This window comes from Hirundo rustica, chromosome 4 (assembly GCF_015227805.2).
Source record: "Hirundo rustica isolate bHirRus1 chromosome 4, bHirRus1.pri.v3, whole genome shotgun sequence".
Classification (NCBI taxonomy): Eukaryota; Metazoa; Chordata; class Aves; order Passeriformes; family Hirundinidae; genus Hirundo; species Hirundo rustica.
Window position 1 is genome coordinate 3813650 of NC_053453.1, and position 12490 is coordinate 3826139.

General features: G+C 46.2%; 1 protein-coding gene across 1 annotated transcript in view; it reads left to right on the forward strand.

The window, feature by feature from the left end:
• Positions 1-824: 824 nt before the first annotated feature.
• TAF3 (TATA-box binding protein associated factor 3) overlaps positions 825-12490 on the forward strand; it is a 112530-nt gene continuing 100864 nt past the window's right edge. Inside the window, exons 1-2 of the mRNA XM_040063014.1 lie at positions 825-1064; positions 11182-11424. Of these exons, the coding sequence (XP_039918948.1) occupies positions 899-1064; positions 11182-11424 (409 nt within the window). The 5' untranslated portion in view covers positions 825-898. The remainder of the gene's footprint in view (positions 1065-11181; positions 11425-12490) is intronic.

Here is a 12490-nt window from a genome sequence, read left to right on the forward strand (position 1 = left end):
TTTCTGGATTATTTTTGCGCTGTAGTTCCGTCCTTTGCCTACTTGATTTTTTTTTCCTGATTAAACAACTCACCCAGAAACACTTTCCTCATTGCTGCCAACTGGGTGTTTCATCCAGCTGAAAAGAAAAAAGAGAAAAATAACCTTCTTGGGCAGCCTGTTCCAGTGCTCTGCCACCCTCCGTGTAAGGAAGTTCTCCCTCATGATGAGGCAAAACTTCTTGAGATGTGGTTCAGTTTATGGCCATTGCTCCTTGTCCTGTCACTGGACATCAGAAATGAGATATATTGAGATATTTATATTTAATACTGATTACTGATATTTATATTTAATAGTGAGATTACTTATAGAGATCATAGGATGGTTTGGGTTAGAGGGGACCTTATCGGGGATCTTGTTGCACCCGCTGCTGCGATGGACAGGGACCATTTTCACTATCCCAGGGTGCTCAGAGCCCCATCCAACCTGACTTTGCATACCGCTACCACCGGGACATCCACAGCTTCCCTGGGCACCCTGTGCCGGCGTTTCACCACTCTCACACTGCACAATTTCTAAAACTACTCTCCGTTCGAAGCCGTTCCGCCTCACGCTGTCACCACACGCTCTTGTCGAACAGTCTTGCCACATGCTTCCCGTAAGATCCCTGGTGGCGGCGGGAGCCATTTAGCGGTGCTGAGGTGTTGGTATTGCCACATTGGCGCTCCCCGAGCCCGCCGCGTCCTCGCAGCGCTCCGGGCTGCGGGCGCCGCTCCCCGCCCCGCCCCTCCCCGCTCGATGCGCTCGGCGCTGGAGCGGCGCTGCCTGGCGGGGGCGGGGCGGCGCCAAGATGGCGGCGGCGATGGCGGCGGTGGCGGGCGGTGTGTGAGAGCTCCCGCGGCCCCCCGGCCCCGGCGGGATGTGCGAGACCTACTCCCGCTGGCTGCTGCGGGTGTCGGTGGCGCAGATCTGCCAGGCCCTCGGCTGGGACTCGGTGCAGGTCTCGGCCTGCGACCTCCTCACCGACGTGCTGCAGCGGTACCTGCAGGGGCTGGGCCGGGGCTGCCACCGCTACTGCGAGCTCTGTGAGTGCGGAGTGGGGCCGGGCCGGGGGGGATGAGGCTGGACAGGGTCCTCGGAGGCCACTGAGAGTGGCCCTGCTTGAGCAGGGTCCGGACCGAGCGAGCTCCGTCAGCCCTGTCAGTCTTGGCCGTCCCGCCAAGGAAGCGGCGCTGGGGACTGCTGGGGCAGGACAGGAGCTCGGGGAGGTGGGATTGGGGCAGGGCAGGAGGGCACAAGGAGGTGGTTTGGGGCAGTGCTGGGGTCTGGGGGTCAGGGCAGGAGGGCACGGAGAGATGGGGTTTCGGTGGTGCTGGAGTCTGGGCGGCAGTGCTGGAGAATGTGGAGAGATGGGATTTGGGGAGGGAGGAGGGCACAGAGAGCTGGGATTTGGTCAGGGCAGGGGTCTGGAGAACGGGGCAGGAGGACACAGGGTGGTGGGTTTGGGCAGGGGTGTGGGGGACAGGGCAGGAGGGCACAGGGAGGTTTGGGCAGGGATCTGGAGAACAGGGCAGGAGGGCACAGGGAAGTGGGTTTGGGCAGCACTGGGTGTCCTGGGTAGGGATCTGTGGGGAAAGACTGTGGGGTATCATTTTGTAGGTCAGGGGAGGGCAGCTGGAAGCTGCTGCTTGTCAGGCAGTGCCAGGAGCTGGGGCTGCTTGGCACGGGAGGGTCATGGAGCTGTGGTCATTTGGGCAGGGCAGAAGAGTGCAGGGAGGTGGGGTTTGGGCAGTGCTGGGGTTTTTCAGCCCATGGGCTGTGGCTGGGGGCTGTGGGGAAGGGGAGTCAGGCTGTGGAGCAGTGCACAGGACTGAGAGGATGGAGAGGGAAGCTGTGGGGTGGGGCTGTGGGGAAGGGGAGTCAGGCTGTGGAGCAGTGCACAGGATTGAGAGGATGGGGAGGGAAGCTGTGGGGCAGCGCTGGGGCAAGGGGGTCCTGGTGCCAGGGAGGACTGTGAGGCAGTGGGTCTGGGTATGGGTGAAGAGTTGGGACTGTGGGGCTGGAGTTGTAGAAAAGGAGGCTCTGTGGCAGTGGGTCTGTGTGGGGCCATGGGGATGCTGTTCCACTCTCTCTGGCTACAGCATGCAGGGTGCTGGGGAGGGGGAGACACAAGTACAGGAGGGGCAGAGGGGACTGTTGGCCCCATTGCTGGGATGTTCTGAATCTGGGAGGGGGATGAACTGCAGAGAGAAGGGGCAGCTGGCCCCTTTTGCTGGTGGGATGTGTACATGGGAGGATGTGCTGCTGTTGTCGTGGCTCATCTTTGGGTCATCTTTTGTGCCCTGGGGCCAGTGCTGAGGGGTTTGTGGGAACCCACTGCAGGTAGGGGTGTGTTGTGTGGGGTTCACTGTTCTCGCTCAGGGGGAAGTGCTGAGGATGTAGAGTGCAAGGCTTGGACTCCTTCCTGCGTGGGGAGGGAATGATGTGCCTGGAAGTCCTGTTGCTGGTGTGCTCTGGGAATGTTTGTGCAGAGGGGGAAGCAGTGGTACCGTGGGACTGGGAACATGTGTATGGGGAATGTGGGAAGACAGGGATGCACTAACGTGTTTTTGGGGGAAGTGGAGCTGTAGTGCACAGGATGTGGGAGTGTGGCAGGGCTGCACATGGGAATTGTAGAGTGCAGAAGGGGTGGGTTTGGGCTGGGGATAATTTAGTGCACATGGCATGAGGTATGAGTGTCCTCATGTGGATGCAGAGGAAGGCGTTTGGCTGGATATGTGGGGGACTGGAGTTAGCCAACACTGCCTTTGATGTGGTACAGAAGGAGCTGGAAGTGATGGTGAGGGGCAGGATGCCCAGAGCCTCGCTGGATTTGGGATGAGGTGGTGCTGGGGTGGGTGCATGGGCAGGGTGAGTTTACAGCAAGTGAGAGACGAGAAAGGAGAGAGGCCTGGGAATCAGTGCCAGGGGCTGCTGGCTGGGTCACACAGGACTGTGGAATGTGGGTGTTGATGGGCTTGGGAAGGGAGCACCACTGCTGGGTCTGGGTCTGTAGTACAGGATGCAGTTGTATGTCCCTTGGGACTGAGTGTCCCTGCAGAGCCTGCAGTGGAGGTACAAGGGGTTGGATGTCCTGCTGGTCCCTGCAGAACATGGGGTGTTGGAGGATGGGATGTCCAGTTGTTTGCTTGGTTAGTAATGCTGCCAGTGGGGCTGAGAGGGTGGTAGGGGTGTGCTGGGTGTGGGGGTGTCAGGAAAGGGTGCTGATGGGTCAGGAAGGGATGGGGAGATGACAATCTGTGGGGGAGGGGGGCTGTCAGGGTCACTTCTGGGTCTAAACACAGGAAATCTTGTGGGGAATGCAGAGCAATGCTCAGGCTGTTGGTGTGGTTAGAGGGTTGTGGGTCTGTGTATGTGAAGGCCTTTGCTGCCCTACATGTGGGGCAGGGAGGGTGTTGTGGCAGAGATTTGTGTGAGAGGTGGGGCTGCCAGTGCTCCTGCTGGATCTGTGGGTAATAGGGAGGAAATGATGGGGCATCTCCACAGTGGAGGGACTTTGGGGATCAAGGGTACCCTGGAGAGTTGGATGTAGCTGTGCCTGAGAAAGCAGGGCTGCTTTGTGCCTCCTGTGCCGAGAGGGACACGTTCCCCCTTCCTTTGGCATGCTGGAGAGCTGTGGCATTGTGGGCAGCTGCTGCTCCATGTGTCCTGTACTTGTGGAGGGGAAATTCCTGGAGATCCCCTGGGGCAGAGGTCAGAGCGGTTGGGTCTGGCAGGGGTTGGAGCTGGGATGGATAATTGATTGCCTGAAGTGCTGGACAGGGAGAAGGTGCCTCACTGGTGGTGGATTTGGGGTCACTGTAGCCAGCACCAGTTTGGAGAACGTGCTTGGGGCCTGTGAGAGGTTACGGGAGAGGTGACAGGGTTGGCAGCCCTGAAATACATCGCTGGGAATGTTTGCCAGTGGTTCTGTCCAAGCTGTGGGAACTCTGCTAATGAGGTGTCACAGCCACAGGTGAGAGGAAAATCAGAGGCATGTTGCTGTCAGCTGGTGGTGGGTTGGATGCAGCATCAAGATCTGAGGAACTGTGAGGTCTGGGTGTGTTGGATTCCTCTGCAGAGAGCATGGAGAGCTGGGAAGTGCAGTGTGAGTGGCTTGGTCAGGAGAGGAGCAGCCACAGCCTGAAAGTGATGGTGCTGGAGGTTGCATCCCTGCTCTGAAGAAGGGATGAAAAGTTCTCACTGCTGCAGGGGTCCCCCATGAAGCAAAGTGATGAGCTGAATATATCTGGCCATGGCTCTGCTTCAGTATTTCAGGAATAATTGAGAACAAGTGCCAGTGTAACCAAGCTTAGGAACGACTGTGTGCTGCGCACTGGATTTCTCAGGTTGAATGGGGTTACTTGTACAACTTTCCCCAAATTTGAGAGCAAGTTAGTCTAGAAATGGGACTGAGCAATATTACCTAACCCAGCAGCACAAGTGCAGCTCTGAAGTTTGTATCCCAATCCACACAGAAATTACCTTTAAAGCAATTAAAAAGGAGACAGCAGAGAGGATTTAGGAGGATGGAGTTATGAGGTGAAAAAGACACTCACCTAGGTTTGATCAGAGCTGTACTTTTATAGGGTTGTTACAAATTTTGGGGAAGATGCTTGTGGTACAGTGTTTCTAAGACTGGGAGGAAAAGACATAGAGATGATGCAAAATAAATTTTTTGGTGCTGAGGATTGGAAGTTTGTAGAGGTCAGGTCAGGTATACCACTCTTTCTTTGGGTTTGCTTACTGAAAGCAGGTAAAGGCATTTTTCTCTCTATGAATGGGGAAGGAAGTACTACAAGTATCACAATCTTTTTATTTGGTGTTTTTCTGTTGTTTTGTTTGGTTGTTTTTTTTTCTTTGAAGAGACGGGGAATGTGCCGTGTTTGTGCTAGTGATGCGGTATTTTTGTATAACCTCTCTTAAACCGATCCCTGTATTTCTTTCTCTAAAAAGGTTTGTAAAACGACATCTTAATACTGAGCTGACATCTCCCAGTGATTTCACAATCGTTTCCTTTTGCTCCTAAAATAAGTTACTGTACAAACCCAACTCTGGATGAATGAGCTGAATTCTGCCATGGTTTTGCCTAAGTAGAATTAATTAAATTCCAATTGTAGCATCTTCATTGTCAGGGCGTTATCTCGGAGTCAAACCAGTGGGGTTTGAGTTAGCAGGGCTGTCAGCTGAGGGACATAATCTTTGTGTTCCAAAGTGAATGGATTTACTCTGACGTCGTTGAGACACCGTGGTATCGCTGTGAAAAGCCTGTCATCGCTGCTCACGTGTTCTCTCACTTGCAGAAGAAAATGATGGTTCTCCCAGCTGGGTTAGATCTTTGTTCCAGCTGTTACATCCCATTAGGAGAGCTATATTCAAGATTTTCATTACTTTTCTGCTGTTGTTTCTTTGCATTTGCACTAGCTGTAGTTGATGGGAGCTTCTGTGGCTGCAAAGAGAAGGCAAAAGGATTTGCAAAGCGGGTTTGAGATGTGTTTGATGCCGTGAAATGCTTCTGAATGCTGTGTTGGGGGTGGAGGAGAGGCTGAACTTACAGGGAGAAAATCAGGGTTTTCCTCTTAAAGTACACCATATTATGCTGCTCATATTTGTGGAAGGCTTGTCAAAGGAACGCCATTCAATATGCTGTATGCTGTTTTATCCTAAATTTAAATTAAATATTTGAAAACCAGTGTTGGAGTATGTAATTAACGTATCAGGCTACAAAACAAACTGAGGCAGAGTGATTTCTGAGCAGAGTTCTGTGTTGCTGTTAAAAGCTCCCTGTTAGGTACCACTTTATTTTGCACTCCTATTTCACGTGGTTTGACAGAGGGGTTGCAGAGCTGGTGCTTTGAGTTGTCTTCTCTGGATTGTATAGGTTGTGTTGTTTTATACTGGGGAGCTGTTCATGAGGACAGATCAGAATCAGCTTTGTTTGCCATGAATTTAGCTAATGCAGCTTGGCAGTGGGGTGATGGGTTATAGACATGCAGAATATGTCATGTTTTACCTCTTAACTTGACACATCGAGTGAGGGAGTTCATTTCCAGTCTGTTAATGTGAGTGGTGCAGTTCATGGGAGGGATGAGGAGGGGAGCTGTTGTTCACACGCCCCAAAGTCTCGTTTTTCTGGTACATTGCTCTAAAACCCCATCAGATAGAAGCTACTTAACTTCTATCACTTGGGGGGCACCTGGGCATATTTCAACAGGACAAATTTAGATTGTCTGCTGCTACAACTAGAAGTGTAATAAGCTGGATAATTAACTTTTTGAATTTAAAGGTGGATTTTCCTCTGCTTTCCTTCAGTTTTCAGTGTTGAGCTTATGCTTGGATATACTTTGATTTTATTTTTTTTTCCCTCCTGAAATTTGCAAACAGTTAGGAAATAAAGTTTAAAAGTTGGTCTTTAATTTCATATTGTTTGACTACTTTTCTTTTTTGGAGATTATTTTTATACAAACATAGAATTGTAGAATATCACAAGTTGTAAGGGACCTACATGGATCATTAAGTCCAAGTCCCTGTTCCTTGCAGGACTACATACTAATTATATATACATATAAAAATATTAATGACTATATTGAAATTGGTATTATTAATGCAACTGCATTTTTTGTTAAAAGGCAGGTTCTGATCTGGTGAGCACAGTATTATAACTGGAAGGAAAAATTGCCAATATTGCAGAATGTTTTCCAAGGCAGAACTGGCTCCAAAACTGCTCCAATGTCTGCACAGTCTTTCCTGTAAACTTCATTATAGCAAAGGGAGAATGCAAACAGCAGACCAATATTTTCATTGGTAATTACCACAGAGGACAGAATTCACCTGGCATCAGCCAATTTTTTATTTCTTTATAATATCAAATTTACCTCATGTGTTTTCTTTGGTTTTGTTCTTTTTTTTTTTTTAGTTACTTCATTCTTACCACTATACAATAATAATCCCTATCAAAGGATTAGATTTCGATGATCAGTTCAAATGAGCTGATTCTCTCTGCTGGTCCTTGAATGACTTTGTAGCAAGGATCTATCCTGGGTCTGTAACATTCATTATAAATTTACATTTTTTGTCCTGATAACCTTAAGTGTTGATGGTTTTAGGCTAATTAACTTCTTACTGACTACTAATATAAAGAGGGACAATGTGGTTTTTTTGCTTGTCATTTCTGAAGTTACTGAGAGAAGGAGCAAACTGAGCACCAATAGCAAGAAGATGCTTTTGCCTGACTGGTAACAACATTAACAGGACCCTTTTTTCCCCACCTAAGTGCATTTAATTAAGTCATCTATACTTATTAAATAACCTATTGTGCATGCTTATGACTTTGCTGGATGAAAGCTGTGTTGTCTCCTTGGAACAGTTATCCTGGAGTAACTTTTTGTAATGTGCTGGAGCACAAGGAATCTGTGATAGAGCCTGTAATTAAAATACCAAGGAGGTATACCTAATAATTTGCTGGTTAAAATAAAATTAAAAAAAAAAAAAAAAAAAAAAAAAAAATCCTTTACAGCAGCCATGAGGGGGAATGCTGAACTATTTATAACACATGTACATGTTGCATGAGTGGTGACTCATTAATTTTTCTTGGTGTATTTATTACAGAACTGTAGTTGCTTCATTTAAGTACCCTGGCATGAAATTAAAAGCTCTTCTATTCTGTACTTACTTGCCTATTAAATTTTCACTCGTTAATGTGAAGTTTGGGTCAGGAAGGAGGAGGTGGTGGGGGTGAGTTTGACAAAAGGAAATCAGCTATTCCTGAGATTGAATTTAAGGCAAGTAAGACAGTTCCCTAACTCCCACACATCCCCTCACAGTGCCTTTAGATGGCATGAGCACTGGCCAGCTTGTTTGCTGGAGGAATTCTTGTGACTTTTGCATAAATAACTAGGGTTTAGGAGCTTCTAAAAAGTCCTTTTCCCCACAACCCAAACCCTTGTTTGTAGGGGAGTTTAGTGCTCCATCCTCGTTCTGTGTGGTTTGGTTTTCCCTGTGGACAGGTTGGTTCATCTGCAGGTGATGCTGAGCAGTGGGGCTGAGGGCTGGATAGCTTTCCACACAAATACTCTGCTCTGCCTGGTTTCTCTTTGCCCATCATTTCAGTCCAGAACTTTTTGGGATGCAGTTCTGTGTGCAGATTCCTCCCCACCTGGTGCTCATTCTCATGCCCAGGGAAGCCAAGAGTATTGTAGCTGTATGGCTGTTCCCACAGGTTTCTGGTGAGCTGTTTTGAGACCAAATGGTCTTAATTTAGCTCTGCTGCTGCCGCAGCCTTACCACTTTTTGAGCACAGTTCCCACTCAGGGAGACAGTGCAGCTTAAAAGCTCGTGAGAAAGGTATTTTCCTAGTTCACTGTTTGTGGGGTATAAGGAGGAGATTGTAACTTGCTGGATAAACTATTCCCACCTCCTTCCCTCTCTTCCCAGCCCTGAATAGTGATAGTATTTAAAGTGTTGTGGTATAAAGAACAGCAAGAGACTGGAAACCAAAGCTCTGAAGTGTCTGTGATCTCGCATTGACTTGCTGTGTGACATTAATTATTTCACTGGGACGCTTCAGCATCTGAATTTTTAAACTGAGGATAGCACAGATATGTGAAGAATAATGAGATAAGTTCAGTATGCACAGATTAAACTTTTTTCCTTGGCATAATTTGCTCACAGAAAAAAGCCTAAGACTAAATGGAACACCAGGGGAGAGTGTATTACATGTTTGTCAGCATTCCCTTTCATGTGTCTGGCTTCTGCTATTTTACTGATTTTTTTTTTTTTTTTTAAGCTAGAGAGAGAAGAGAAATGCTAAACTGTTGAAATAAAAGTTTAAAGTCTTTATTTCATGAATAACCTGGAAATACATTTAATGCATTTTTGTGCTGTGATGATTTCCAGTTGATAACTAGTTTGGTTTTAAATACAGATACATATATGCATACAGACCTGAAACTTTTTTCAAACACTCTTGTCTCTGAGGACACTCTCTTGAAAAGAAGGGTTAACTGCTCCATCCTTTTCATCCCTCTGACAGTTGCAGGTTTAAACGTTATTTTTAGCTTTCAATCAATCTTAGGACTTGGCATTGTCTCTTTGGAGGCAAATGTCAAAGCTGTGGGAAAATTGAATCTTCTTTGGGGGTTTTTTGCTCACCTTTTGAACCCACTTTCTAACACACATAATTGTTTCATGATACAGTTGTTAAATATTTCCATGCTTCAGTTACACTTAGTAGCTGCTTCTCTCCTGTGTGTTCTTAAAAAGCACTTGTAGAAAGAATTGCTTTTTAGCATTTATCACTTGCTAATCATGTCAGCACACTTTTTTTGAGGTTTAAAAGATCATGTGTAGATCTAGGAAAAGACCTTTGAAAAGTTTTCCCCAAGTTTTTCTTTTCACCTGTCTGTCAAACTTTTGTACCTGTTAAATCTTGACACCTTAGAAAATGCTTCAGTGAGTTCACAGGTACCTTCATAGCCTGAAGAGCTAAAACTAAAAACAACAGCACAAAATTTCTTAGTGATGTTTTTAAGCATAAAAATTTCCCCCCTATTAAGTATAAGGATCTCATAACAACTCTGAAGTGATGATATCCTCATGTAATTATGTGCATGCAAGTCTGGAGTTTTCAGAGCAAACTGACATTGCGCTTATACCAGGTATTACACAAACACAAACTCTGAGCTGCTTCTCACCCTGCAGAGTTCACGTTCCAAATACAGGAGGGGAAAACTGGCAGTAACTTGGTCTGATCTCCCTTTTAGCTGTGGAAAGAATTAAAACACAAGCGAGACTTGCCCGGAGTCACATAAGAGGCCAGTGTTGGAGAGCTGAGAATCAGCCCCATAATCTGAGTATTATCCTTATCTTCACTGCAAGACTTAAGAAGGGAAATTCTAGAACAGAATTCTCATTTTCTAAACGTACCTGCGGGCGTGAGCTGGCTGGGGGGTGAAATTCATGCAGTGATGTGAGAACCAGCCCGCTCAGCTGCCTCAGCTTCAAGATAAACCAAGAAGAGATTAGGTTAAAGGACAAACAAATGAGCATCCCCCCATTCTCTGGAGCCAGGGCTCCACAATGGCCATTGTATTCCTTCAATAAGCACGGGCTGCTTTTCCATAATTACTTTTTAAAGTAAATCACAGCTTATCATCATATAGGGATGTAGTATCTTCATAAGCCAATTCTACAGAATTGTAATAATTCAGTTTATAATGTTATTGAACTAAAAATCATGTCTGGGGTTTACAGCATTGTTTTTGGGTTATTGTTATGAAAAGTCAGGAAGAGACTCGAAGCGGTGCCTTGGCTGCCCAAGCCAGGTGCCCAGTTCTCCCTCCAGAGGCCTTTCGAGGGATTTTACTCTATGGAGTCAGGGAAATCGAGGTACTTGGACTTCTGCAAGTGTGATTTAAAGCTTTGAGCCAAATTAATTGTATAGCACAAACTACATCCTCTGTTGGACTGTGTTATTGGAGATCTTACTAAATAAAGATCTCGACTGCCTGGCCAGTGAGGTTTCACTATGCTTTTCATGAAGAAAGTGAGATTTTAAACTTTAGTTGTCCCCCAGGAAATCAACCCCTGCAGTATAGAATAAAATATTCTCTCCTCATCAGACCACTGCTTAATGCCCCTCTCTTTTATCCAGGAGGTGTAGCTAACCAGTAGATGAAGTAGTTCATAGTTTATGAAGCCTGTAGATTTCATCTGGTGGAAGGATACTTTGTGAAGGTTTTTTAATATTAAGAGACCTTTTTTTTTTTCTTTTCTCTCTGCAAACTACAGTCAGTTCAAAAAAAATTAAATTAGTTCCTCTTCTAGGTTGAGAAGTAATGTTTGATCTGTTCTGTACTGATGAAGGGCACTTTCTGCATATAGGATTGTGTGGTGTTAATTGTCTCTTGCCAGCTAAAGCTGCCTGTCGTTGCTACCTCATTTGGGCTTGATTTGCTTCCTGGAGTGCAGTTCTTCAGTGGTATGATTTGAAACAAATCCTTTCTGAAAGCAAACCTGGTAGAACTGTGGGGCAGTAAATCCATCTCTCTTACTGGTGGTGAGCTGGGGGACTGTAATCTCAAAGCATCTTCAGATTGAAATTTTTAACCTGGATTTCTGCGAAAATATTGTTCTTGTGTTGTTTTTTTGTTGTTGTTGTTCCAGATGGCCGCACAGATCCGATTTTGGATGACGTAGGCGATGCCTTCAAGCTTATGGGGGTTAACCTGCATGAGCTGGAAGATTACATACACAATATTGAACCTGTCACTTTTGCACATCAAATCCCTTCGTTCCCCGTCAGCAAGAACAATGTCCTCCAGTTCCCCCAGCTGGGAAGTAAGGATGCAGAAGAGAGGAAGGAGTACATCCCTGATTACCTGCCACCTATTGTCTCCTCTCAAGAAGGTGGGAAATCAATCCTTTGCTTTCAGTTTTGGTGTGTTTGGGTATTTGTGGGCATCCCCCAGCAGCTCAGGCTGTGCTGCCCTGTGGCAGTGGCTCAGGAAAGGTCTGTGGGGTGTTACCCAAGCAGGGTTGCAAGGCACTGCTGTGGCAGGTTTGTTCTCCACTGTTTTTACTTTCCTTCCAGATTAGCTCGTGCCAAAAATTCACCATGTTACTGCATGTTCCAATAATGCATTCTAAGTTTTAAGTTTTCAGATGACAATAGGAATGAATGCTTTGCATTGCCTTTTATATGTTAACCTCTCCCTTATCCATCCTACAGGAGCTTCTGTAATTTGGTAAAGGTAGAGAAGGAAGGCTGGTGAGACTGGCACAGCATTTCCTGCTCCTGATAGCTGTTTCTCCTTGTAACAAATTTCACCAAAAAAGCTAAACCCAACCAAAGAGAAAAACCTGATTTTCCAATTAAAATTAATTTAGCTTTTAAATATGGAAGTAAGAGTATTTTAAAGGCGTTGTACTGGCTTTTGATTCTCTTTGTTAATGTTGATTGGGGTTTCACCATCACTGTTCCTGCTGCTCCTTCCCATTCTTGTCCCACAGAGGCAAAGATTGAGGAAACAGTGAAACCAACTGTACAAGTGCTATGAGATGCAGTTAACCTGAGAATTTTAACTGTAGCACTGGAAAAAGCATACTTATTTTCTCTATTTTTCAGCTATATGAGACTAGATTGCTAATAAGATAAACCTTTAAGAAACATGACCTCGTCTGACTTGCCCTTTGAATAGCGAACAGCACACTACTGTACTTTGTGTGGAGATAAATATATGTAAGGTTGTGGGTATAAAAAGCCCAGACAGAAGAACTTAATTTTCCAAAAGATTGTAATGAACAGGTGCAACCTGCACAAGATACTTAATTTAGATTTTTGTGGGGACAGAAGGGATGTCATGCTCGATTGTGCATATTGCTCTTTTGTTATGAACTAAGCTCCCAGATCTGCCTGTTGAAATAGGTGTAAAAACTCTGCCCTGTGTAAGAATGAACATAAGCAACATCACCT